This window comes from Cuculus canorus, chromosome 2 (assembly GCF_017976375.1).
Source record: "Cuculus canorus isolate bCucCan1 chromosome 2, bCucCan1.pri, whole genome shotgun sequence".
Lineage (NCBI taxonomy): Eukaryota > Metazoa > Chordata > Aves > Cuculiformes > Cuculidae > Cuculus > Cuculus canorus.
In genome coordinates this window covers 128,257,221-128,282,124 of record NC_071402.1, presented here as the reverse complement: position 1 = coordinate 128,282,124, position 24,904 = coordinate 128,257,221, and the positions used below count along the sequence as shown (strand labels likewise).

Below are 24,904 nucleotides of genomic sequence, written 5' to 3'. Positions count from 1 at the left end.
TATTATAGAAACATTGTCAAAAAATTAGTGCTGAAGGATGTAAAGCATCTTCCACAAGGTGCTGATCATTATTAACTCCTATGACTCTTAACTGATATTGAGTATGCTAAGGTCCCATAAAATTTAAACTCTTACATTGCAATAATCTTTGGCCTCTTTCAAAATGCCATGGGATCTACTTCCTTTGTATCTATCTCTCTGTGAAGATTAAACAACTGCTGTTTCATATTTCAAACATTGTAGACAGTACAGATAAATGCATTATTTAGTATTCCTTTTCATGCTAGTGCATATGCATTTAATTGATAACTGCACTCTTACAATTTATCTCAATGGGAGTGGGGACTTTGTAACATTACCTTTCCATTAAAAAAAAATCATTAGTATAATTAATGAGTTCTTGTACAATTTGAAATTCAGAGAGAAATTTTTTTTGTGGCTATTAATTTTTCTGAGATTGCACTTAAATAGACAAGTAGGGGTGTATATGTGATATTTAAATATGCTTTCTAATAAGAATATTCATTATTAAGAGTAATGTCTATTTGCTCTGAAGACAAGATGCCATTATATTTTATATTAATAACTGTTCACAGAAGCTGGTTTATAGGCTGATTAGGACTCACACTTCCTGCAGTGAATAGAGTGCCTACAACTTTTTTTGCTAAGAATTTCTATCACTCCAGTTTGCCATTATTTTTTTGTACATACAGAGACTATACCATCCCTTCTTGTAAAGGATCTTAATTTCAGAGGGAAAACTTAGCATTTCTATTCTTTCAGCATATCTATACCTTCCTACCTTCCTTATTGCACTTTCCATAGTACCTTCAATCTCCAAGGTTGCTAATTATTTCTCAATAGCAAGAATGACACTGCATTCAGTCAAAAAAAAAAAAAAGAAAAATTTATAGAATTGAAACATTAGCAGTTTTCTTTTTGTTTCGTCATTAATTATGATGAAAAGACTAAACTTTGACGTTTTTGCACAGTTCAAAAAAAATTCCCAATTTTGGAGGAACCAAGGTTGAATTTGCCTTCTTCCCAGCTGCCCATCTGGAAGGCTTTATTGTTGTCTTGGCAAGAGCCTTTGAGGTGAGCTGCTGTGGAGGGCAAGGGCAGCAGCAGTCTCCTATTCCTCCAGCACCCAGCCTCAGCCAGGACCACCAGATGGTGCTGAGCTGCTAAAGCACCAGCTGGAAAGACATTTTGTTTCTGCCTGCAGGTCAAAAGCTTTCCCTACACTGTGATGCTATTACAGTTAGATCTTTATTATCTATTAAAAAAAAATTCATTGATACCCAAAGAAATGTTAAGGTGTTTGTCCATTTGTTTGTTTCCCCATGCTAAGGGGCATGTTTCTACAGGAAAAGTCTGAGCAGAAAACTCTGGCAGAGCCAGAGTCGTTCTCATGCTGAGGTAGCAGAACAGTTTACTCAGGTGTAGGAGGTTAGCGAGGAAATAATTCCTGTTGTTAACTCACCCAGGAAGTGCCAGGCCCACCGTTACTTATATCTGCTACCAGACGGAGAGCTAAGAACATGCCGGCTTTGTGGAAGGGGAAGGTTTCTTAACTTTTCGGTTACAGTAGCAATGAGATTAAAGCAACATTGGTTTTAACTCAGGTTAGCAGTTGAAGTCCAAACCAAGGTTTTCTACTGGCTAAAAATCAGGTTTTTAAACTGGGCTAACTCCAGAATTAGTTTGTTCTTCCTAGTCTTAAAACCTTAAATCAATGTAGATCAGCTAATAACTCCCTCTTCTCATCCTCACCTCCCAATAAACATATCCTAAATAGCATTTCTTCATGTAAATTTAATGCTTTCAGTGCTTCTTCCTAACCTGCTTGACCCATGGGGACAGAGGACTTATTTTATATGTCATAAGGTTTTTCCTAGGAGACCTCGTGACTATTCTTTGTGTCCTGATTTCAGGAATATCTATAATTAGCAAAACAAAAACAATTAAAGACAAAAAATGGAAAAAAAAGAGGAGAAAAAAAAAAAGAAAAAATTATTTACAGGCTCATACAGTGTAGCTATTGTTCTTGACACTTTAGAGAGTTTTGCAGAAACACAGACTTCAGCTGGTGAGCCTTATTGTAGAAAATAGCAGAAGAGACATACTGTAGCCAACTGAAGGTGTCCGGTCATCCATATCAATCAAAGTCCCCTCTGATCTGCTCCGTGGAATCTCTCCACTGGTTAGGGAAGCTGTTCCACTACTGGAAGTGTTTTCCTCCTGGGAAACAGTTAAACGTTTAAAACATCAGGAAGTATGCAATTTGAAAAAGGAGAAATTGTTGAAGAATAATAGAGCTTTGCTCCTGTGAAGTGACACAGGTGAAGAAAAAAAAAAGTGAAGTTGCAGTTTATGAGTAAATTTATGGAGCTGCCCAAGAGCATCACAGTCCTGAGTGAGGCTTTCTATCAAATTTGCAGCAAAGACACTGGATGTTGCAGCTAGAGTACAATAGGGTACCCCACTCCGTAGTGAAGCCAAATAACTCAAATAATTGTCTCACAATTGGAACTGAGCCAATTGTACAATAACTTCCATTCAGAAGGTCTTGAATAAAGAAACATTTTTTAAAAAATAAACATCCTAATTCCCGCTCTCAGACAAGTTTGACTAGAAGCATTAAAGGGGAAGAGCTAGATCTGTTTCTTCCTTTGCCAATTAATATAAAATATTTCCAGGCTTTTCCTCTTTATTATTCTTCCTGTGCTCTTCCCTGAGTGAACATTCATTTTAATCTGTATAAGAATGACTTTGGGGGTGGGATAAAAGTGAAAAGGTAAAAAAGTTGCATCGGGCCTGGTTTTACTGTGGCTTTAAGAAAAAGGAATTTTCAGTTACAGTTCTAGTAGGCGAGCTAGGGGAAAAAGGAATTATACTTTACCTCAAAGCATTACTGAAGAGAAACTGGAAGTTGGCTGTCTGTTTCCATTGGGCAATGCAATGGTTTAAGACATCTTTATTTCCACTGCAATTGTAAGTTGGTACTTTTTTTGTTCTTACAAAAGCTATCCCCAGCTAATGGCAATCTGTTCAGCTGCTGATTTGCACTCAGGCAGGATGCAAGGCTGAGGTCAGGCTAAGCTTAACTGTCACCTAGCCATGCTGCTGTCACAGGGGTGTACTGACTTTCAGCTTGCCAGAGATATCAAGTGTTGGCCTTGAAGTCCTGATTTCAGATGATAGATTAAAGTTAGCTTCCAAGACTGGTACTTTGTGGCTTCTGCTATTAATGCCCCACTAAAATCAAACTAGAAACTAAAACGCATCCTCAGTCCCAACACTGTAGTTCAAAGATCTGACATCTCACACCTGCACAAAAATGTCATCATTCCTCCTAGCTCTAATAAGAGAGACTATGTTTGATAATGTGTACTGACTGGTTCCTTCAAAAGAAACAAGTTTTCCCTTTCCTGCTGCATCTCAAAGATTTGAAAACTGAGCACACTATAAATATGAATTTTTTTTTTTTTTGTCATTCTACTTTAATCCTACTTTTCTACTTCAGGGAGTAGGGACGTTTGATCCACTAAGGTATCTATAGTCTAAACTTCCAATAAATGTACAAAAAAAGAAAGTCTACTTTTTTTTTTTTAGAATAGCAGTCTATTTGTTGCCAGGACTAATCTCTGATTACTTTTTTATCAATTGGAACATACAAGCTAAGAGCAATTGGTTAAATAGTTAAAAAACCCACAACTGTTTTGGTAGCTGTATGAAGTAGGAGGCAGTAAGTGATGACGAGGAAAGGGTACAAGAGTGCAAGTCAATATGCAGGGGCTGAAATAGGAAACCTTGGGGAAAGGGAGAGAGGGAGAGAAAGAAAAACAATCTCTTTACACAGTGGGAGTATATTGACAGAGACATAACAACAAGATTGCATACAGAACTTTTATAAACACTAGGAATTTCTGCAAATAGAATAAGCCATTTCCTAAAAGTTGCCTCTGGGAAATCCTTAAAACCTTTACCACTAGCCTGGCACAAAGACAGGAAAAGATGATACTGAAAAGGAAAACCACTTTCAAAAATAAGTCGTGCCCTAGTCACTCCGCCCCCAAGCTTTCCTTGGTATGAGAACATGATGAGCGAGCCCTTGTGACACAGGTATGACTTCAGGCCAGCCAAGAAGAGAATTAGAGAACAGGAGAGAGAGAAACATTCCTCAGCAAAAGATAACCTAGTTTGGTCATCATGTTGAGGCATGTGGGAAATGCTGGGGACAACCTGTACACACGCCACTGGGTATCATGCAACGTGCCTTCCGAACACTGGGGATGATCTGACACTAGGGTCATGTCCCATCTCTCCTGAGTTTCAGCCTTGGTGCTGGGATTGCGTGAATCCCCAGTGCTTTTGTATGAGACTAGGAGGATAAGAAACCCCAATGCTTCCCTCTTCTCTGTAGGTTTATTCTGTGATAAAATAGCATGCCAAATAAAACTTTTGATAGAATAGCCCTATTAATTAGGAGCTTACCTGGAGAAATCCAGAAGAACAATCTTTCACGAAAGAAGAGAGATCAATATATGTGGTATATAAAACGATGCTGATCAGCACCAACAGAGAAAGCTACAAATCCCAGAAAAAGTGAATTATGTATAGGAAGAATCAGAAGCTAAGCTTTCCATTTGCTGTAGCTGCTGAGTAATAAAGATGTAAACTGATAAGTGCTTAATGGTGTAAAGAATAATTTGACTGATGGCACATCAGCTTACAGTGTGAAGAGAACAGGGTGTGAAGAAGTAAAGAGGTTGGAAAGAGATCAGCTATGGAGGAAACCAAGTGAGTTGAACCTAAGGGATTGCTGAGAGATGTAGCATTTTTCTGGATGAGAGCAAGAAAGGATTTGCCTGGTGCAATCTGCCGTTCAAGCCTGGAGTGCATTGCTTGACCCATAAGAGCAAGAGAGTCAAGACGCAAAGTGCTGCTGGCAGGCGCATTGCAGCACTTCTGTTAAAGAGGAAGAAAAATATATTGGAAAAAAAAAAAAAAAACATTAAAAGGAAAAGAAAGTTTCAGGTAGAAAGTTCATTTTCACAAAAGTCAGAAGACAGATTTTCTGCAAGTGGCATTTTTCCTGCATGTGATGCCTCCAGAAATCTCTTCCAGGTCTTCTAAAATTCAAGTACACTTTTCTTTTTTTTTTCTTTTTTTCCAGTATTTCTACCAAAGAAAACATGTCCTGCTGTGCTTAAAATAGTGGTAAGGAAGAAAATTTAAAAATCCCAAAAGGAAACATTTCCCCACTGCCTTTGCCCTCAAAAATGAGAAAGTACACATTCCTTTTAAAGTATCATCATGTCAGAGCAAAACACTAGCAATTTGAATTTCATTCAACCTTAACCCTTCTTCAAAAGCAGATTGTGTTAGGAGCAGAGCTCTCCTGTGGCAGTATCTCCTCATGGATCCCAACATGCACCTTACACAGATAGTGCTACTCAGCCATACAATCATTCACAATGATTTGTGGCCTTTGTATAGAGAAGATGGAGCTCATGCATTTGTAGAGACAAGACAAGCAACAGAAGCAGGCGGTAGAGATGTACCTCATTCCTCAGGCTCACTTTTAACTGTCATGGGAAAAATAACTTGCCAGTTATATTGCCAGGTTGGGTTGTCAGAGTTACTTTAGAAGCTAGAGTTTAGAAGTGTCTAAGGAATGGTGTGCTAGCAAGGAACTTTCGTCTGCAACCTCAGAGGAAGAGGAGGATAGCACTTCCAATGACAGAAAAGATATAAAGATTATTGATGAGTTAGAAAATTCATTGAGCACTCACTTAGAAATTAAGACTACTCCCCTCAGAATTGTAGTGGGATCGATAGCCTGACTAAAGTGCATGTACACCAATGCACGTAGCATGGGCAAAAACCAGGAGGAGCTAGAAGTTATTGTAAGGCAAGAAAGCTATAATACAATGGCCATCATGGAAACATGGTGAGATGAGTCACGTAACTGGAGTACTGCTATGGTTGGCTATAAACTCTTCAGGTGGCGTAGGTGAGGAAGGAGAGGTAGTGGGGTAGCCCTCTGAGTTAGAGAGGGGTTTGATAACCTTAAGCCTAATGATAGTGATGACAAAGTTTAGTGCTTATGGGTAAAAATCAGTGGAGCACCCAATAAGGCAGATATCATGGTGGGAGTCTGCTATAGACCACCTAGCCAGGAAGAAGAGGCTGACGAGTTATTCTACAAACAACTGGGAGAAGTCTCACAATCGCTAGCCATTGGCCTTGTGGGAGACTTCAACGTACCAGATGTCTGCTGGAAGTATGATACAGCAGAGAGGAAACAGTCTAGGAGGTTCCTGGAGTGTGTGGAAGACAACTTCCTGACACAATTGGTAAGTGAGTTGACTAGGAAAGGTGCCCCCCGGGACCTACTGTTTGTTAACAGAGAAGGCCTTATGGGAGATGTGATGGTTGGAGGACGACTGGGGCACAGCAATCACGGGATGTTAAAATACTCGGTCACAGCAGAAGTAAGGAGAGGGGTCAGCAGAACGGCTACCTTGGACTTCTGGAGAGCAGACTTTGGAGTGTTCAGAAGGCTGCTTGATAAAGTTCCATGGGAGGCAGTCCTAAAGGGCAAAGCAGTCCCAGAGGGCTGGATGCTCTTTAAAAAGAAAATCCTGGCAGCACAAGAGCAAGTCACCCCCATGTGCCAAAAAATGAGCTGGTGAGGAAGAAAACCATCTTGGCTGAGCAGAGAGATCTGGGTGGATCTCAGGAAAAAGAGGAAAGTATAAGAGCATTGGAAGAAGGAGCAGGCATCTTGGGAGGACTCCAAGGATGAAGTGAGAACATTCAGAGAGAAAAATCAGAAGGGCTAAAGCCCAACTAGAACTTAGATTGGTCAATTCTGTGAAAGATAATAAAAAATGTTTCCACAAATATATCAAAAAGAAAAGGAGGTCCATGGAGAATCTCCATCCTTTACAGGATGCAGGAGGAACAATAGTGACAAAGGCTGAGATACTTAATGCTTTCTTGGCCTCAGTCTTTAATAGTGAGGTAAGATATTCTCTGGTTACTGAGCCTCCTGAGCCAGAAGACAGGGAGGAAGAGCAGAACAAAGCTTTCATGATCCAAGAGGACATGGTTAGAGACCCCCTTGGCCAACTAGACATTCACAAGTCTGTAGGGCTGGATGGGATTCATCTGAGGGTATTAAGGGAGCTGGTGGAGGTTCTCACCAAATACTTTTTCATCATCTACCGGCAGTCCTGCCTGACTGGGAAAGTTTCACTTGACTGGAGGTTGGCAAATGTTATTCCCATTTACAAGAAGGGTTGGAGGGAGGATCCAGGGAACTACAGGCCTGGCAGTCTAACCTCGGTGCCGGGGAAGGTCATGGAGCAGGTCATCTTGAGTGCTATCATACAGCAAACACAAGACAACCAGGTGATCAGGCCCAGTCAACATGTGTTTATGAAAGGCGCGTCCTGCCAAATCAACCTGATCTCCTTCTATGAGAATGTGATGTACTTAATGGATGAGGAAAAGGCTATGGATATAGTGTACTTGAACTTCAGTACAGCCTTTGACACTGTTCCTCACAGTACTCTGCTTGAGAAACTGGCTACGACTGGCATGGACATGTATACTCTCTGCTGGGTTAAAAACTGGCTGGATAGCTGGGCCCAAAGAATCATGGTAAATGGAGTTAAATCCAATTGGAGTATAGCCACAAGTGGTGTTCCCCAGGGCTTAGTGCTGCGTCCAGTTCTGTTCCATCTCTTTATAAATGATCTGGATGAAAGGATTTAATGTACCCATAGTCAGTTTGCAGATGACATTAAGCTGCAAGGAAGTGTAGATCTGTTGAAGGGCGGGGAGGCTCTACAGAGTGATCTGAACAGGCTGGATTGATGGACTGAGACCAACAGGATGAGGTTTAACAAGGCCAAGTGCACAGTCCTGCACTTGGGACACAACAACCCAACGCAGCACTACAGGTTTGGGGAAGAGTGCCTAGAAAGCCGCCTGGTAGAGAAGAACCTTGGGGCGTTGGTTGACAGTTGGCTGAACATGAGCCAGCAGTGTGCCCAGGTGGCCAAGAAGGCCAATAGCATCTTGGCTTGTATCAGAAACAGCAGGACGAGGGAAGTGATTCTCCTCCTGTACTCTGCACTGGTGAGGCCACACTTCGAATACCCTATTCAGTTTTGGACCCCTTATTACAAGAAAGACATCGAGATTCTGGAGCATATCCAGAGAAGGGCAATAAAGCTTGTAAAGGGGCTGAAGAACAAGTCTTATGAGGAGCGTCTGAGGGAACTGGAGGTGTTTAGCCTGGAGAAGAAGAGGCTGAGGGGAGACCTTATCACTGTCTACAACGGTCAAAAAGGAGGTTGTAGAGAGGTGGGCATTTGTTTCTTCTCCCAAATGGTAGGATGAGAGGGAATGGCTTCAAGATGCACCAGGGGAGGTCAGATTGGACATCAAGAAAAATTTCTTCACTGAAAGGATTATCAAGCACAATCTGCCTAGAAAGGTGGTTGGGTCACCATCTCTGGTGGCATTTAAAAGACGGGTAGATGAAGTGCTTAGGGGTATGATTTAGTACTGGACAGGTACAGTTGGGCTTGATGATCTCAAAGTCTTTTCCAACCTAGTGATTCTATGATTCTATAATTAATTCTGAAAAAGAAGCAAGGTATATTCACCAGAATGTTAAATACACTGTTCCTGGTCTGATCAAATACTGAGTATACTGAATTATTTAAATTCTATTAAACAGAGCGAAGAAAAGTAATTTGAAAGAGAAAGTAATACACAGAAGAGAGATGGTTTCAGAAGGAACTACACCTCACCAACAAATCTAAACCACTGTCTGTTCTCAGTAGATTAACATGTTTCTAGTCAAACATTATTTATGGTCATACATTACGTTTTAACTATCACTCAGTACTTGTGGCCCGGAACAGATTTATGCAGCTCAGAATTTTGTGAGAGGTAGTTGGATCAGAGTTTACTAATCTTTGATTACAGGGCTGAACTGTAGTGTGTAGCTGTAGTACAGGAGAGCAAATGATACTTTCATTTGAAGCAATGAAGTCTTTGACTTATTCTCTTAGCCTGTGTGTATGATGCAGTAAAGGAAATGCAGCTGTATGGCACTTTGAGCAGAGGCAGAGATGGGGCTGAATATTCAACCTGGAGAGGTTTCAACCCTTACCTTACTAATAATTGGCAGCAACCTTAATGCTTTAGTATAACCCCGTGATTTGTCACTTTGCCTGTAATGATAGCAAAGCATTTTCAATTGATTTATCTACCAGTTTTCTCTGTTGTTAATTAGTTGCCAAGCTTGGTACCTACTCTTTCAATGTTCTGAAAATGTATAACTCTGGGAACTACAGAGCCAGTCACCACTGAAACAGGGCTTAATCTTTCTGCAAACCCCACATATGCCTACACTGCTACTTGTTACGGACATAATGCTGCTTGTAAGACTTCCTTTGAGCTAGCGTTAAAGGGTAGAGCTAGTAGCCTCAGTAGAACAAAAACAAAAACAGGACTTGAAGTGGGTCATCCTCTCAGCAGATTTCCACAAGTTCATGAGTGGGCTTTTTACAGCCTCTGCTCAGCTCTGCATGACCCAGAACTGACTGCCTTACAGCCTGGGTGGGGAACACTATGCAAGCAAAAATGACTACACCGTAGACAGTCCCTCTACAAGGCAAGTATCCTTGCATCCACTCCATGAATCTATGCTTCTAAAATCGCTTGTTGTAAGCATAAGAGCTACAGCATTTATTTTCATTTATAAATTTACATCTGGGAATATTGCTTCACAGAAGCCCCAAGAATATGTAGTTAAGTTTTGAAGTTATCTTTTGGGCTTCAGCTACCACTCTGAAATACTCTGTGGTTTCTCTTTGGCCTTGCAAACAAATTCCTTGCCTTCAATTTAGATTACTAAGTAACTTTTTAAAGAATGGGAAATGGAAATTAAAGATGTCATTAACAAGTGAATTAAAGGATCTAACTTTGTACCATTTGCAATATTTCTTCATTTTGCTAAAAAGAGAAAACACTGCAAGTTTATTAGCTTAATTCTTCTATGAACTCATTTCATTACCACCTCTCAAAAGCCCCTAAAACCAACATTAGGTAAAAATCACACTGGATTCTCACTTATAACTTTGGAAGCACAGCTAGTTTCTTGACTTTTGGAGGTCCTATGAAAACACTTCTGGCTCCTTCACAGAGGTTATAATATTACAAGTTATTACTGACTGTAATACCAACGGAGTTATTCTTCCAAAATGGGTATTGAAAGCACTCTGTAATTAACATCTTTTATTTAGCATTCATTAGAGGTAGAAGTTTCCATTTCTAGATGCTTCAAATGTTTCAATGCTACCATAATGCATACAAAACCGAAAAGCAGAGGAAAAGCCTCTGTGTACCATGTTCTGCATGTAAACCAGAGGCCTGCTGCTCATCCTTGGCTACTTCTAACGCTTGCTAGGACAAAACAAAAACCTCAAATGTGAACATTTTTTAATAACCTAGAGGAGTGGGAGTGACAGGAACTCTCAAAATCTCTACTAGCTGTTTATATCCCTGAGAACGATAGCTGTGATCCCAGGTTCATAAGTACAGGAAACTTCCAAAGTAATCAACAAATTATTTTGTTACTCTGATTTCTTCTTCTCTTTGTATTAAATTAGACATTAACTCACATTGAAGTTGAATGCAGGAGTTACATTGAGTCTTTAACTGTGCAGTTTACTCATCAGTGGCAAGTGGAGATAAAGTATTGGACTCCTACACACTAGCCTGGCTTAGAGCACCCCCAGCTCTGCCTAGTATTTATTATGCTTTTCCTTGGGAAAGGTTCATGTCTCTGCCTTTTCATGCCAAATGTCAGCTTTGCAGAGGGACAGATAGGACCTGTGGTCTTTGAGGGCACGAAGCAGTGGTGGGAGACAGAAATAGCAGTAGAATTAACAGTAGTGAATAATTTACAATCTCAGAGCTAATGTGGAGTCACTGGGGCATGACCAAAAGAAAAGGCTTCCTCTGTTCTGAAGACTTGATTTTGGCAACATCTTACTGTTCAACACTCTTCTAGTTATATATAGAAAATAGCACATTCACTATCCATCCAGAAAGCAAGTAAAGGGTAACAGTTTCCAGACAATCAAACCCAGGTCAGGTAGTGAAGCAGTTCTTTATTAGGAACCGACAATCAGGCACTTAGGAGTTATATGTTTCATAGAAATAATTACTTGTAAATTTAAGGACTGCGCACAGGCAGGGGAAAAATTTCTCTTGACTTTCAACATTTAGATGTCTCATCTGGTTCGGTGATGCGATAACAGAAAACCTACGAGAGCTTCACAGCATTATGGCAAAGCTGAACTCACCAGGGATCCTACTTGCAGAGAAAGGGGAGTGTTTCACTTGCCCACAGCTCTAAAGTTCTTAACTTTATAATTAACAACACCTCTATCAGCTGGATATTGTTGCAAACATGTAGGATGGTTTTTCTTGCTATTCCATACTGAAACAAATATAACAAAGTGATGTGGCTGATACTATAACAGGACCCAGTCTTGAACATATAACAATGGAACTGAATTGCCTGTCAATTATTCTGCCTGGATACTGACACTTTATTTTGGATAGATGTAGGTTGAAGATGTATAGGCAAAACATGCAATGTTTTGAAGTTGCACCTGATATTCAGACGTGTGCAAGGTACCTCTACCTTTTAGGTGTTCTTTTTTCAGCATATGAGGTGAGCACTGCAGTGTGCTGTGCTTTTGATGAGGTGGGAGACTAGAAAGGTCCTTTTCTTGATGACGATACACACGGAGAGTTTGTTTTGCGGTGTTTAAACTATGTCAGGTAAGCTTTCAAAAAGTATAAACTAGCCAAGAAGAATTCCCAGATGTTTAGGGCATGAATGAGGCACAGGAGAGGGGGACAGGACAGGACTGACGTTCTGTCAAGACGTTCACTTGTTCCATCTTTCCTGGGAAATACAAAGGGAGATCAATAGTGAGAGGGCAGAAATGATGGAAGATGGGTGACATGAGACCAGCTCAAGATGGAAAATAATGAATAAAAGAGGCAGCCACCAGTTCTGGGAAAATAATTCTATTAAATGTAGTAGAAAAAAAAGTAAATCCATTTGGGAAGGCCTTCTCTGGTTGTCATTAAAGGTTAGTTTAGAGAGTTAATAACTGTAAGCAAAATCATTCTTCAGTGCCTCCACAAATTACATTTTGCTCTGCTTGACTGACCACATAACAGACACAGGGAATATGTAACAGCACAAACAGTATGTTTGATAGATTGTGATAATATTTACAAAGAAATACTGGTACCTATTTTTTTGTGTATTGATCTGTTTTGACAGAACTTGTTTAATAGTCCTTGGCACTTTAGGAATATAGTGAAGAAAGCATCAGAGAGGGAGTCTTAATCACAGGGACACTTTCAGAGGTATACTGCAGACAGTGCATTTTTTTTGGCGTTGCTTTTTATGGCAATTACATTCCCTAAAGTTTGGCCAGAACTCTTCTCCAGCAGCAAGACATCATCATATTTAAAACATCTGTGCCTGTGTTGTGAATAATAGACTAAGCTGCCCATTACGGTGCACTTGCCAACATTTTAAAGTTATTTTTGACACAGTAATTTCGAAGGGAAGAAGGAGGTGAATTCATAAAAATGTATTTTGTTCTGTAAAAGCCAAACCCAGTACTTCTCATTATATTGCAGACTCTCCTTTTACATAGCAATTACACATGCTCTTGACAAGCAAAAAACCCTTGTACATCCAAGAAATGAGATTCATGTTTAAATGGATATTTTCTCTACTAATGAAGGGCATTTGTTATTAACAGCATTGTTATCAGACTAATTTTACTGAAATAACGTGACTACCAGATTGACTCCAAAATGATTCAGCAACAAAAATGAAGTTGGAGAAAGATAAACTGCCATATAACATCAGATACCATTTAATAATCCATCTCTGATCACAGAAGACTGCATATTCTACAGGAAAAAGTAAGAAATCCTACATATAAAAACAATGAAGAGCTGCTTCCAGTATTGCTGCTAGTTTTATAACTGAAACAGAAGTGAATATATTTATAAAAACAAAAACCAAAAAAAACAAACAAACAAACAAAAAAAACCCCATCAGTCTACAGTACCACTGTGGATCATCTTCTAAGGCAACAGTCAAGTTCAAGGAAATTTGAAGTAACAAATTCCCAACAAATTGCATGCTCTTATGTGTCTAAATTCAGTCCTTAAATCTAGCTGCCTTACAGGCTCATTGATTGAACCATCCACTCCTCCCTGCTGAGAAGAGAGCTACACTTTTGTTTCTTACCACCTGGTACAATAAAAAGAATAACATGTCCAATAACATATTTTTATGCAGCAGTGACAAAGTCACTCATCAAATATTTTCTCGTTTGCAGAGGTGAAAGTAATAATTTGGTGAGACAGTTGTTCCAGGTCTCTTCCTCTAGTCACCATATTCTTATCCACCTTCATTCTCTTCAATTGTCTTTGCAGCAGCAGATGGTGCACACTACTAACATGGATGCAATACCTCAGTGGAAAGCTAATTTTCCCACCCAGGAGAACCACACTGTTATATAGCAATGGATAGTATTACCCACTAGAAGCCTTTTAAGGATATGTATTCCATTGCATCCTATCGCTCAATGGCTCAGAGGAAGAAACTCTTCCTGAGGTTCTCACCATCCAGTTGGCTGACCTCCATAAGTGATTAATGAACTGTTTATACAACACATCAGAGATGTCCCCCATGTAAGTCCAGGCATTCCTATGCTGACTTTAAACCCCCATTTTCTCTATTCACCCCTAGAAGCAAAAGTGCAGCTCCAGCTTGCTGTTCCTAACATCTCTTCCCCTCAGGCTGCCACAGGCACCCTAGTTCTTCACTGGTTCCAGCTCTTCCTTCTGAGGCAACACTGACTTTTGAGGGCAAAATCTGATGAAGCAGATGAGAGTTGCAATTGTTCAGGAACAGCATGAGCAGGAACTATACACATATGGATGTCTACTCAATCAAGAAAACTTCCCCACTCAGCTCTAGAAGATCTTTTCATGCCATTTGCCATGAAGAAAACAATGTTACTTTTGCTTTATATTTAATATGGCAGTGAGGAGTAGAGAAAGAAGGCATAAAGCTGTGCTTGCCTTCTTTCTTGTTTCCTTCTCTAACACCGTACAGATGCATTGGCTATGACACTGTTAGAGATGTGGAGGGAATTAACATAGGACAGAAAATGAAGGCGTCAGTGTATAAATCTGTATAATAAGGAAGACTTTCCATTCAAATTGCATACCAAAGGAGAAAAAAACCCAAAACCAGTCCCTAAGTTATCATAAATTTCATCCTTTTATAGGCAAAGATAGTCAGTTTAATTGAAGAAAAATTTCCATCTGTCCAACAAATCTGGCCGATACCCTCAAATGAAAAAAAAATGCTGGAGTGGTGCAGATAGAAATTGCTAAGGAATTTGGATTAAAACCAAACTTACCAAGTTCCCAAACAGTGCCTCTCAGGCAATCCTGAAGAAAATCTTCAGGAAAATGATTCAGAAATGCTATGGATTACACTCTATCAGTTCAAAGCATGTGCCCAGTCTTTTGTTTCAGTTATTCTGCCTCAATAAGCTTTATTGGTTTTTTTTTTCACTACAGCTGAAGTTATTGCCTTTCTAGCAGAAGTGGAAGGCTGTATATCAGTACCTCAAATTATTATAACCACAGCATTTCAATAAGTTATCTCCAACTTCCCTTCTGGTCTATCCCTGTACTGTCCTGTGTCATCCCCCTCATCAAAAAAAAACCAACCCTATCACTCTAGTCAGCCCTGTACTCCCTCAATTTTTACATTCAGTAAATTCATTTTCACTGATATGTTATGTAAGTTAGACTCTGCAAGACCTGGCCACTGTTCAGCCTTGTGAAGATCTTGGTGTCAATCCTTTGTTTTGCCTCACTCTTCAAAGACACTGAGCATGCTCACCTTCCAATTCTATAGAGACTATCTCACTATTTTATACTATTAAATCTCCTAAAAGGCCTCAGTTCTTTGACCTCACTGGCTTCCTACACAGAAAAACCTTGGACATCATTTATCATTCAAAATCACCTTTACAGCTATATGATGTCCCGTTCACTAGAAAGAATAATCAGCTGGTACATTAAGTGGAACTGCTCTATAGGCTATTGTCAGACTACAAAAGATATGGAAAATTGATTTCCGACAACTAGTATATTTAAACATCATGCAAAACCACATAAATTTCATGACTATTACTTTGAAAGGAAAGTTTTATGCCCTGCCTAGAGTTAAGGTTTTTCTGACAGTCTGGCAGAAGGGAAGACTAATCTCTCCCTGCTGGAGAGAAGCACCAACAGTGTTCCATGCATTGATTATAGCAGATTGAAAGGAATAGACAGCAATAATAAATATCACTAAACACCCAGGATACAAATTCCCTAAAAGTCATTTCATTTGGGATCAATGCCTTTATGAAGCTGGAATTCCTCTAGCTATCTAGTTTCGGTCTCATCAGTAACAGCAGACCAGCTTTTGCTTCAGACAGAAGGAAATCAGGCTCAAGGTTACAAATGAAATAAGTTGAAATCTAGACCACACTTCTAAAAACTTTTTAGTACTTTGACTTTCCCAGTTAAGAACCTGAAGGCTCAGAGAATTCAGCCTATTCAGCAACACCTTCCAAGTGCCAGCCCTAAAGAAACACTTTTTTGGCTTCATCTTCATAAGCTTACTGTCCTTGCTCCATTTGTACTGAAAAGTGGGAGGAGGCATTCACAGCTTTTCCAAAAGGTCACCGACTTTGATGATCAAAGCATTCCCCTACCCATATCACCTAGCAGCAAGTCTTGAGTTTTGCACCTTTAACTAGCTCCTACTTCTAAAGATAATAAGTGTTCAAAATGTGTGCTGTACTATGTGAAATACTGCAGAATTGTATATGCAAAATTCTACTTTTTTTCCTAACCAAAATTGTTATTTTAAGGGTTTTCTGGAGAGACCGATGCATGCAACACATTTACAGTGAGTGCAGTTGAAAGACTGTTTAGATCAAGCAGCTCTCTCTTACCATTACATATATATCCTTGCCATCACTGTCAGGGGTTCCTTGATTAAATTATGCAAGTGTCATAATGTGTAGATATCATTATAACATTTAACTTATAACATCAAACACACATGTTGATGTGTGATGGCAGATTATTTTTCTTAAGATATTTTTCCCTGCCTGTAGAGAGACAGGAGTCTCCTGTAATACATCTTTGTTAGACACATGTAATCCTGGCTGTGCAATTTATTAGATGCAATTTTCAGTATTCTTTTTATGGCAATTACTATTATATGTTTCAGGTCATTAATGGTGACAGTAGATACTTGTAGAACATAGGATTCTCAAACAGACAGTTGTCTAGTACAAAAAGGGAAAGAAAAGCATAAGGTAAGAAATTCAAAACTCAAATTAAATATGGTCTGCTTTCAAAGCTTTATCTAAACTTTAATTTGGCGAGTATTCTTGGTGGTCCATGGTCCAAATGTTGTCCAGCACAAAGTTAATTTAGTTTAGCTCCTGACAGATCATAGTTCAGGGTTATATTTGTATAGGTTGTTTCATCTGTAATAAACAGAAACATGTACAACTTTTCTCAAAACTTGAATGATCATGATTTAAAAAATTTCCACAACATAATATTTTCCTGTTAGCTACTGTTTAGCTATGTCATATCCACCAGAAGAGAGAAGTATCAGTCAGCAGACCATCACTAAGAACATGTAAGGATTTTTATCTAGTTTGGTGTAAGTTCTAATCTTCAGAACTTCAGGAGATTTCACTCAACTCAATACCAAGAGGAAATTACCATATACTCAGACAGTCTTGACAAACATAGCAAACAGTTTGTTCCATTGTGAAAGTTAGTTCAGATCATTTTATTTTACAGTGCAAATCCATCTCGCATTGCTGATTTTAGCAAGATTTTACAGTAGTAAGACAATGTCTTTTGCCATCATTCAGTATACTGAATCACTTGCGTCCACACAAGCAAATTTGTTTCAAAGTTCTTTAGAGTTTAGCATATGCTTAACCCATAATTCATCTGTGAATCTTTTGCCTGGAGGGACAGAGAGTGAGCTTTCAGTACACTTTCTCCGCATTAGGAGAGGGATAATTTGCCACCTAAGAAACATGTCAAGTTTTCAGTCTCCCAGATCTACTCATCCCAAGAGAAATGGGGCACAAGACACATAGATTTCAGCTCAAAACCTGTCAGCTCCTATAGCTGCCAGACTGTTTCAGAAGCACTACATTTGACTTATGCACAGATTTCAAAGGCAAAAGAAGCAAAGCAATCATCTTTACTTTTCCTATGCAGAATCAAGGCCATGGGCTTTTATCTAGCTTTTACTGTGTGAAGTTGAGTGCTTTTTATGGAACAGAAACTCTTAACCCAATTTTGAACCTCAGAGCTGATGTTTATATTGTTGGGACTCAAACCACGGTTTTCTTTTACTTTTTCTTGTGTATCCTGTTAGAACTAGCTGGAATAGCATCTCTTTGCTAAGCTTTGTGCAAATAAATAACAAGCACAGCCTGCTCACAAGGAACTGACTGTTTAATACATGAGACAAGGAAGGGCAGGTATGGGGAAAAAATGGAAATAGACAAGTTTACAGACGGAAAGACTAAACCCCAAAGAGACTGATAGCAATAGTCCAGTGTCTTCCACCCACTATCAGAACTGCATAAACATAAAAACAAATTGTCCCAGAGTACTCAAAAAAACAGTGATAGAGCACAGGATGTGTAAGTGCCATGGGAAGAAAACTGCCACCAAGACCAAGGGCTTTGAAAGTAATCGCATAAATATCATAAGAGCCCTTCTCTGTCCCAAAGTGTTCACACCCTGAAAAGTCAACTAACTGGAAAGCGAGGCAGGTATTCATAACATCTCCTGACAGACTTTGTCATTGCTGGGTTTGGCCTCTCTTCGCAGCTACAAGCAGAAATCACACATCAAAATCAGATACAAGTAAAATGTAGCTACATATAACAGGCAGCAGAAAATTACTGACATATACACGCACGTCACATGCTGTTTTCTCTCTCCTATGTTTTCATTTATCTGGTAAAACAAGTGATCTGTAGCCCAACTTAGAAGCCTGAGATCATTTATGACTTTTTAAAAAGAAATAAATATTATTTTAAAAAAAAGATACAGGGATGGTGAATGCAGCTTCTATTAAGTTCAGACTCCAAGCAAATTGCTCTTCTGTTTCTGCTACCACACACAACATGAGATGTGGAAAACTCTAAGGAAATTCTTTTCTGGGGAGCACATCAGTAGTGTATACATTACCTCCTGCCTGGTGGATTGTGACTGGACTACAATCACTACCAGTAAAAACATACCAGGGAATTCTAAGGTGCAAAGGACTCTCTTATATAATTTACAGACTAGCAGCACTTTTCCGCTCAGCCATATTACTATCCACCCAACAGTGCAAGCCAGGTAAGTATCTGTAGGTGGGATCCATCTATAGAAGTATACGTGCTGCGGTAGACAAAAGATAACTCCGAGAGCCATTAAATGCACCTCTTGTTCTCCACTGATGAGATAAAGAAATTAAGTTATTTATGTTAGGATGATGCATACCTCACATACCTCAGCGTCCAAACACTCTCAAGTGCTCTAAAACCAAAGCAGTTCTCTCATAGCTTTCCACACTGTCGTCAAAACTATATGGAGCTTATCCTGGAAGATTTTAAGCTTGGTTCAACTACTGTAACCAATGTTCTGTGTACCATCTAGCAGTAAGACTAGACAAATTTGTTCCTTGTCTGTTTGTCCCATACATGGAAAATGAGGCGAAAGGTTTGAGTTTATTTCCTCTCCTTACACCTTAAGACAGATACTATGAACACTTCAATCAGAAGATGCTTCTGCTGAGAATTGTTAGATGTTTCCTTAGAAAACTTATGAGATTTTACAAATGTATTTATGATGTTATTAATTTCACTTAATCTTTGCATACTACTTAGCAGTCTCAGTCCAGAGCTGAACTAGCATACACACTAGAGAACAGACAAAATTTCAAAGAGGAAGAAGAATGAAAAAAGTAAAAAAAGAAAAAAAATCACTGAGCAGAAGAACAAACTGGCATTACTCATGTTCATATCACTATAATTTCACACAGAGCAACACGTGACAATTTGTGCTGCAGGAATTAGGACAGTACTATGAATAAATTGAGAATTCTTTTTTTTTCTGCTGCATCACAACCCTCCCGCGTTTCAGAGATCTTGTTAAATTAAGACTAATGGATTAGAGGGAGTGAGCTCGTCAGAAGGTTAGCATATCATGGGACTTTCTTCAGGGCGCAGAGTTGGTATTGCATGAGATCATGTACGAATAAAAACAAACGACCTAAAATTCTTGCCACCTCCTGCTCCGCTCCCCACAGTTATTTCAGACAAACTAATTTCCTTTTAATTACACAGCTTAGTACATGTAGAGATACAACTTATTCTCCATGTAAATACATATCCAAAGTTTGCACTCAATTAGATCGTAGGACAAAACTTAGGCTGTAGGCTTTGCCACTGTTGGGTCAAAAGCTTCAAGTCTACTGGTGAAACTTTTGGGTTTTTTAAGGACATAGGTTTAGGCGGTAAGTTGAACAACTCATCAAGTTGTGGCCTGACTATTTTGTTATACAGCTTACTGCCGCCTGTGGGAAAGGAGCTGCTTGCTTTGAAGTGACCAGCACAACGGACAAGCAAAGCTGTTGGCAGTTCAGGTTAGTAAGTAAAGATACAACCTGAATTAATTCCATTATATCTAACTAGAGGTCAGTGTAGATTTAAGTATGAGCCAATACATTTTAGAATCAATTTAAAGACTTGTGAACTCCCATTTAACCGAGGGAAGTATTATACACTTCTGTGGAGAGAGAGAGAGGGAGATTAAAGAATTCAGAGCAAGCCAGGGATAGAACCAGAGTCAAATCTCCCAATTTTTTAAGGTAATAGATGAGAGACAAGACTATCTGGCATTGAGCTGGAGGCTAAGCCTGCTCTTAGGGATGCCATCCGACTGGCTGGCTGGCTGCTCCAGAAAACACCAGTGCTGCTTCTCCTTTGCATTAACACTGGTGCTTATCTGGTCTCACAGGGCCCAGGCACGGTGAGTCAGTGTTCACCTGTGCTGGCCTGTGGGAAGTAATGGCAAGATATGAGAAACGGGACTGCCCCATTCCACAGCAGGTAGCCATTACAGCAGCTTAAAAGTAGTACAAGAACATACCCAAAGTAAAATGGCAGCTCCCCATCTTACAAGTATGCTGTAAAGAGGAACACAAAGATTATTAGGTACTCTGAGTTGCCAGTGAAGGCAGACTTTCTCTAAGGATCGAAGGATCAAAAAGATCCTTTCCCCATTGAGAAAGCTGAAGCAAAAGGCAAAGTGATTCAACTATCTGCTTTTTGGACTCAAATAATTTTTATCCACATCCTTCTGCAAATACATATCCCAAGCAGAAGACCTAGAAGACTATCTTCTGGGCTGCAATAATACTCATGGGTTTTCCAGAGCATTTTGTCTGGCAGTTACCCACACAGCAAGGGGGAGGCAGCACTTGGGGGTATATAATGCTGATTTCAGCTCAAATATCAGCCAACTTCTTCCTTAGCAGGCTGGCTTACAAGGTGAGGTTCAGCTACACAAGGGAAGGGGTGCTGCTGTTACAGAAATTAAGCAGTATATACCTCCTATAAAATCCCTTGAAAAGGATGGCTGGATACATCCAAACCTAAAAGCTTTTCCTCTCCATCATCAGGACCAGAGCCCAAAACATCGTTTGCTGCAAGCTATAAAACTTTGTTTCAGTTTTCTGAAGTTTTCAGTGGTTCAAAGCCCTGATTCAACTTCACTGCTGTCCCTTGATAGGGAAGCATTCCAGTGCCTCCGCTATTGAGTTATACAATAGGTGCTTTGAATAAAATCTGGAGGGTGGGAAGGGAAGGCCAGTGGAAAGAGATATGACAATGTTTGCTCACAAACCAGAATTACTGAGGTTATTAATACTAGAACAGACTATGAAGAGCTACAGGAAATCCTAATAATTTGGGCGGCATAACGTTAAGTTTGTTGTAGGTAAGAACGTTAAAAAGTGCTTTCAGAGGAGCAATTTGAAAGTCCTCATACACGTTGATTTCTAAAATAATTGTACTTTCCCCGAAAAAGTTTAAGGGGAAGCTTCAGCAGTTTAAAAAAGACGTTTCCTCAGTGTGCAGAAATGAAAATAAGATACTAGTCTGCACTGAGAAGCAGGTGAAAATCTGATTAAATATTACAGATTGCATACATACATGTTTTCCATGAGTATATGACATCATCATCCAGAATTCTGTTTTTGAAAAACACCCCTCTGTACTCCTGAAAATACAGAGTTGAAAGAGATGAATTCAAGAAAGAGGGTAAGAGGTGAGAGGAAAAGACTCCTATAGAAGAAACTGTTAAAAAGATAGAAGGTCAAATTAAAGTAAAGGTTTTTTTGATAGCAGCAGGGATGGGGCTGTCAGGAAAAAGATGCTATTAATGTTATTGAAATAGCTCCTTTCCCCCTCTCCAATCTCATTCCATTTACCATTGTGGGATCCATGAGGTAACTTAGGTTCCTATGCAGTATTTTGTAGGATAAGAGATGAGAAAGCCTATAGTTCCAGACTGAGCTATGCTTATTTTTTTACACATTTTTTTGCAAGTATGCACCACAGTTTGTGGTGCAGAATTTTGATGTACTGCAGCTGCCACTACCCTAGAGCACAGCTTTTGATACAGGAGGACACCCTTTAGAAACCATCAGTTCAGGTTGACTATCTGACTGTTCTGCCCAAAAGCCAGACTTCTGGCTTTTACAGCAACATGATTTCTATTTCTACACTCTATGTGCTTTTCGTGTTTCTTCCATCTATTTTATATTCATATCTCAAGGGTGGACTTCCACGCAGAGACTTATACAAAAGTTTACTGTAGCATAAACATGTAGTTTCCCAAGGAGCTTGAGTTTATTTGTTGTGGAAAATAGCAGGGAAAGGCATCCAGTTCAGAGGTAGTGAATTTTGAAGTTTTTTTCTTCCTTTAGATACCCTTCATAGAAATCTCCCAGACACAGTCCATCAAACACAAATATTGCTGCTCCACAGGCTGAAAATAAGGAGTTAAAAGGAAGTTGACTAAAAAGAAGCCTGCAACTGAACCCAATTAGCCATTCTCATAATACACGGAGAAAGAGGAGGAAGAGAGACAGCACATTTTAAAGCAAACATTTAAATACTCAATAAGCCTTCTGTTGCAACATATAATCAGCCTGTTGAGCGCATTCCCACAGGATATTGTTGTGCTATACAGTTTACTGAATACGACTCCAGGTATTCCTTATTTTTAATGTATGTCAGGTAAACACTATTCTATGGCTTCTAGCACAACAATAATCATCTTGTGCTTGTGTTGTAATCCCATTGTAAATCTCCCACCCAACACAGACACTGTGCATCTGGTTTCAGCATGAAAGTTCTGCATAGGAGCATATCATGTTAACAGCCGTCAAATGCATGGTTTTGGGCTAGGGAAAGTGTGGCAATTTATGCCTCCCAAGATCTAGACAGTACAAATTATCCCCTCCCTCCTCCCCTCCCTCCCTCACTTACTCATGAGGGTGCCTATTGCTATTTCATAGTAAAGCCAGTCAAAAATTCTTCCCAAGCTGTTAGGATTTTGAGCAGTCTCCTCTACATGAGAGGAGTTATTAGCTGAGTTGTATTAGCAGGTGGGAAGAGAACAAGAACTTTTTCTTTCTTGTCATTTAAATGTTTCTGGTTTTAAATAGACCAGCCAGCTCTGCTTGTCACTTTTTAGCTATAAAAGGAGTTGTTTCAAGGTCTGTCAGCAGGATAGTTCTTGCATTCATGGAGGTCTTGGCTCCATTTAGCCTGGAGATATTATCTTCCAAAGGTTCCTTTAATACAGAACGAATATTTTAAAGTTTAGAAGTATATGTGCTCTTTAAACTCTATTTTCCCAATTCCTAGTAGCTGCTTTGTTGCAGTGTTTAGCATCCTGTTGCACAGTCTTCATCACCAGTTCAAAGAGCCAGAGGCCAGTCCAACTGCTGCATGCATGAAGATGAGCATTTCAATTCATATAGCGCTTCAATAGAACTGAAACAAACAAATAAAACTATAAACCCCACACATGCGCGCACGCACACACACACCGGGACACAACTGCAGCAGCTTATTTCACAAAAGGGAAAAGACAGAGAAGTCCAGCTTACTATTGGTTGATTTAAAATTGTAAGAGGTTCACCATTATTTACGCTCTCAGGAAAGGCCAGCACTTAGCAAGTGCCGTGCTTTTCTCCACACATCCCAAATCACCCTGGGGTAAAATATCATGTAATTCAAAATGCATACAGATTTTGCACCTTATCCAGCAGCACCTGGCACTAACTATGGCCAAAAGGACAGTATCAGACTGCAGCATTAGTACTGGTAAAAATACTACTCTGATATTTCAGTCCTTCAGAAGTCTTTTAAACAAAACCAACAAAAGATACTTGGAAGAAAAAAGAAAACTCACCATTCTGGAAACTAAAAGCTTTCTCCTAGATCCCCTTTATGTCATTGCTCAAGACATCAGCAGTGTTGAAGGAGCACTCATTCTTCCTCCAGCTTTGCAAAATTCCGGCGTGCTCAAGGTTCGAGTAGGTGCTGTGAGCACACCTGGTGCGCCTCTCTCTTAGGGGTGCTGAGCAATGCCTGCTGGAATGTGCAGTCTAGCAGGTACCTGGCGGCACTTGTTCAAACAGACAGGAGGGAGTGATAGAACTACATTACCCATAATTGCCTTCATCTGGTTTATGAGTACACCTGAAACCATGAGAGGTGGTGTGGGAGTTTCACCTTAGGGTGGAGAGATAAGTACACACAGAACAGGAGAAGGAAGTATGTGCTCTTTGTGCCCCACTGGAAGACAAGGATTTCTCCTTTCACATGCTGTGTTGCAGATATATTGAACTTCCTGGAAGTGGAACAAAGGACATCTTTCTGATAAATGTTAAGGCTAGAAATAATTGGATTTACAGGCAATGAATACAGTGACTAAACTCTCATGAACCTGTAAGACCGGTTCGGGCATCTCTGTGCATGTGAGAGAATCAGACAACCAGGTATGAGGAAGCAAGTGAAGGAGGGGTGGCAATGGCCTGAGAAGACACCTACAAAGGAAGGAAAGCAGAGACATTCAGGAGGGCAGAGAGGAAAGAGTTCCCTTTTGGCTCCATGAGCATGAGGATATAGCAAGTTTTCTGAGGCATTATATTGCAGGTGTTTTTCTCAGTGATTTCACTTTTTTGTAGGATAAATTGAAAAAAGATTAGAGGGACAAAGATTATAGCCACAGAGAGATAAGATTAATGGTCTTTACTCCAGGAATGTCACAGTGAGTTGGAGAAGAGATGATTTGCCTGTACTTGTTATTTGCTACCTGTGTTTTTGTGGCACTTAAGACTCAAGCTGAAACTCCCGTTTGATGAAAAGAGGCTTCACAGGCACTGTAAGCCTGCCTCCAGAATACTCCAGAAGTATAAATCAAACAGGATAAAAAGCAAGGAAAGGCAGAATCCAGGGTGTTTATGGAGGAGATAGTGTCAATATTAGTGGGCCAATTTCCACAAAGTTAGCTACTTGCCAAAATAAGTAGTTTGGTTTGATCAGGCTGATAGGAAATTGAGGTGAAAGTCAGCAAATAGTTT

The 24,904-nt window shown here is 39.7% G+C and overlaps 1 protein-coding gene across 1 annotated transcript in view; it reads right to left on the bottom strand.

Annotated features, from left to right (window-relative positions):
* MACC1 (MET transcriptional regulator MACC1) overlaps positions 1–24,591 on the bottom strand; it is a 35,246-nt gene extending 10,655 nt beyond the window's left edge. Inside the window, exons 1-2 of the mRNA XM_054060370.1 lie at positions 23,731–24,591; positions 2,127–2,241 (exon numbers count right to left, since the gene is read on the bottom strand). Coding sequence (XP_053916345.1) covers positions 2,127–2,241; positions 23,731–23,733 — 118 coding nt within the window. The 5' untranslated portion in view covers positions 23,734–24,591. The remainder of the gene's footprint in view (positions 1–2,126; positions 2,242–23,730) is intronic.
* Positions 24,592–24,904: the final 313 nt, after the last annotated feature.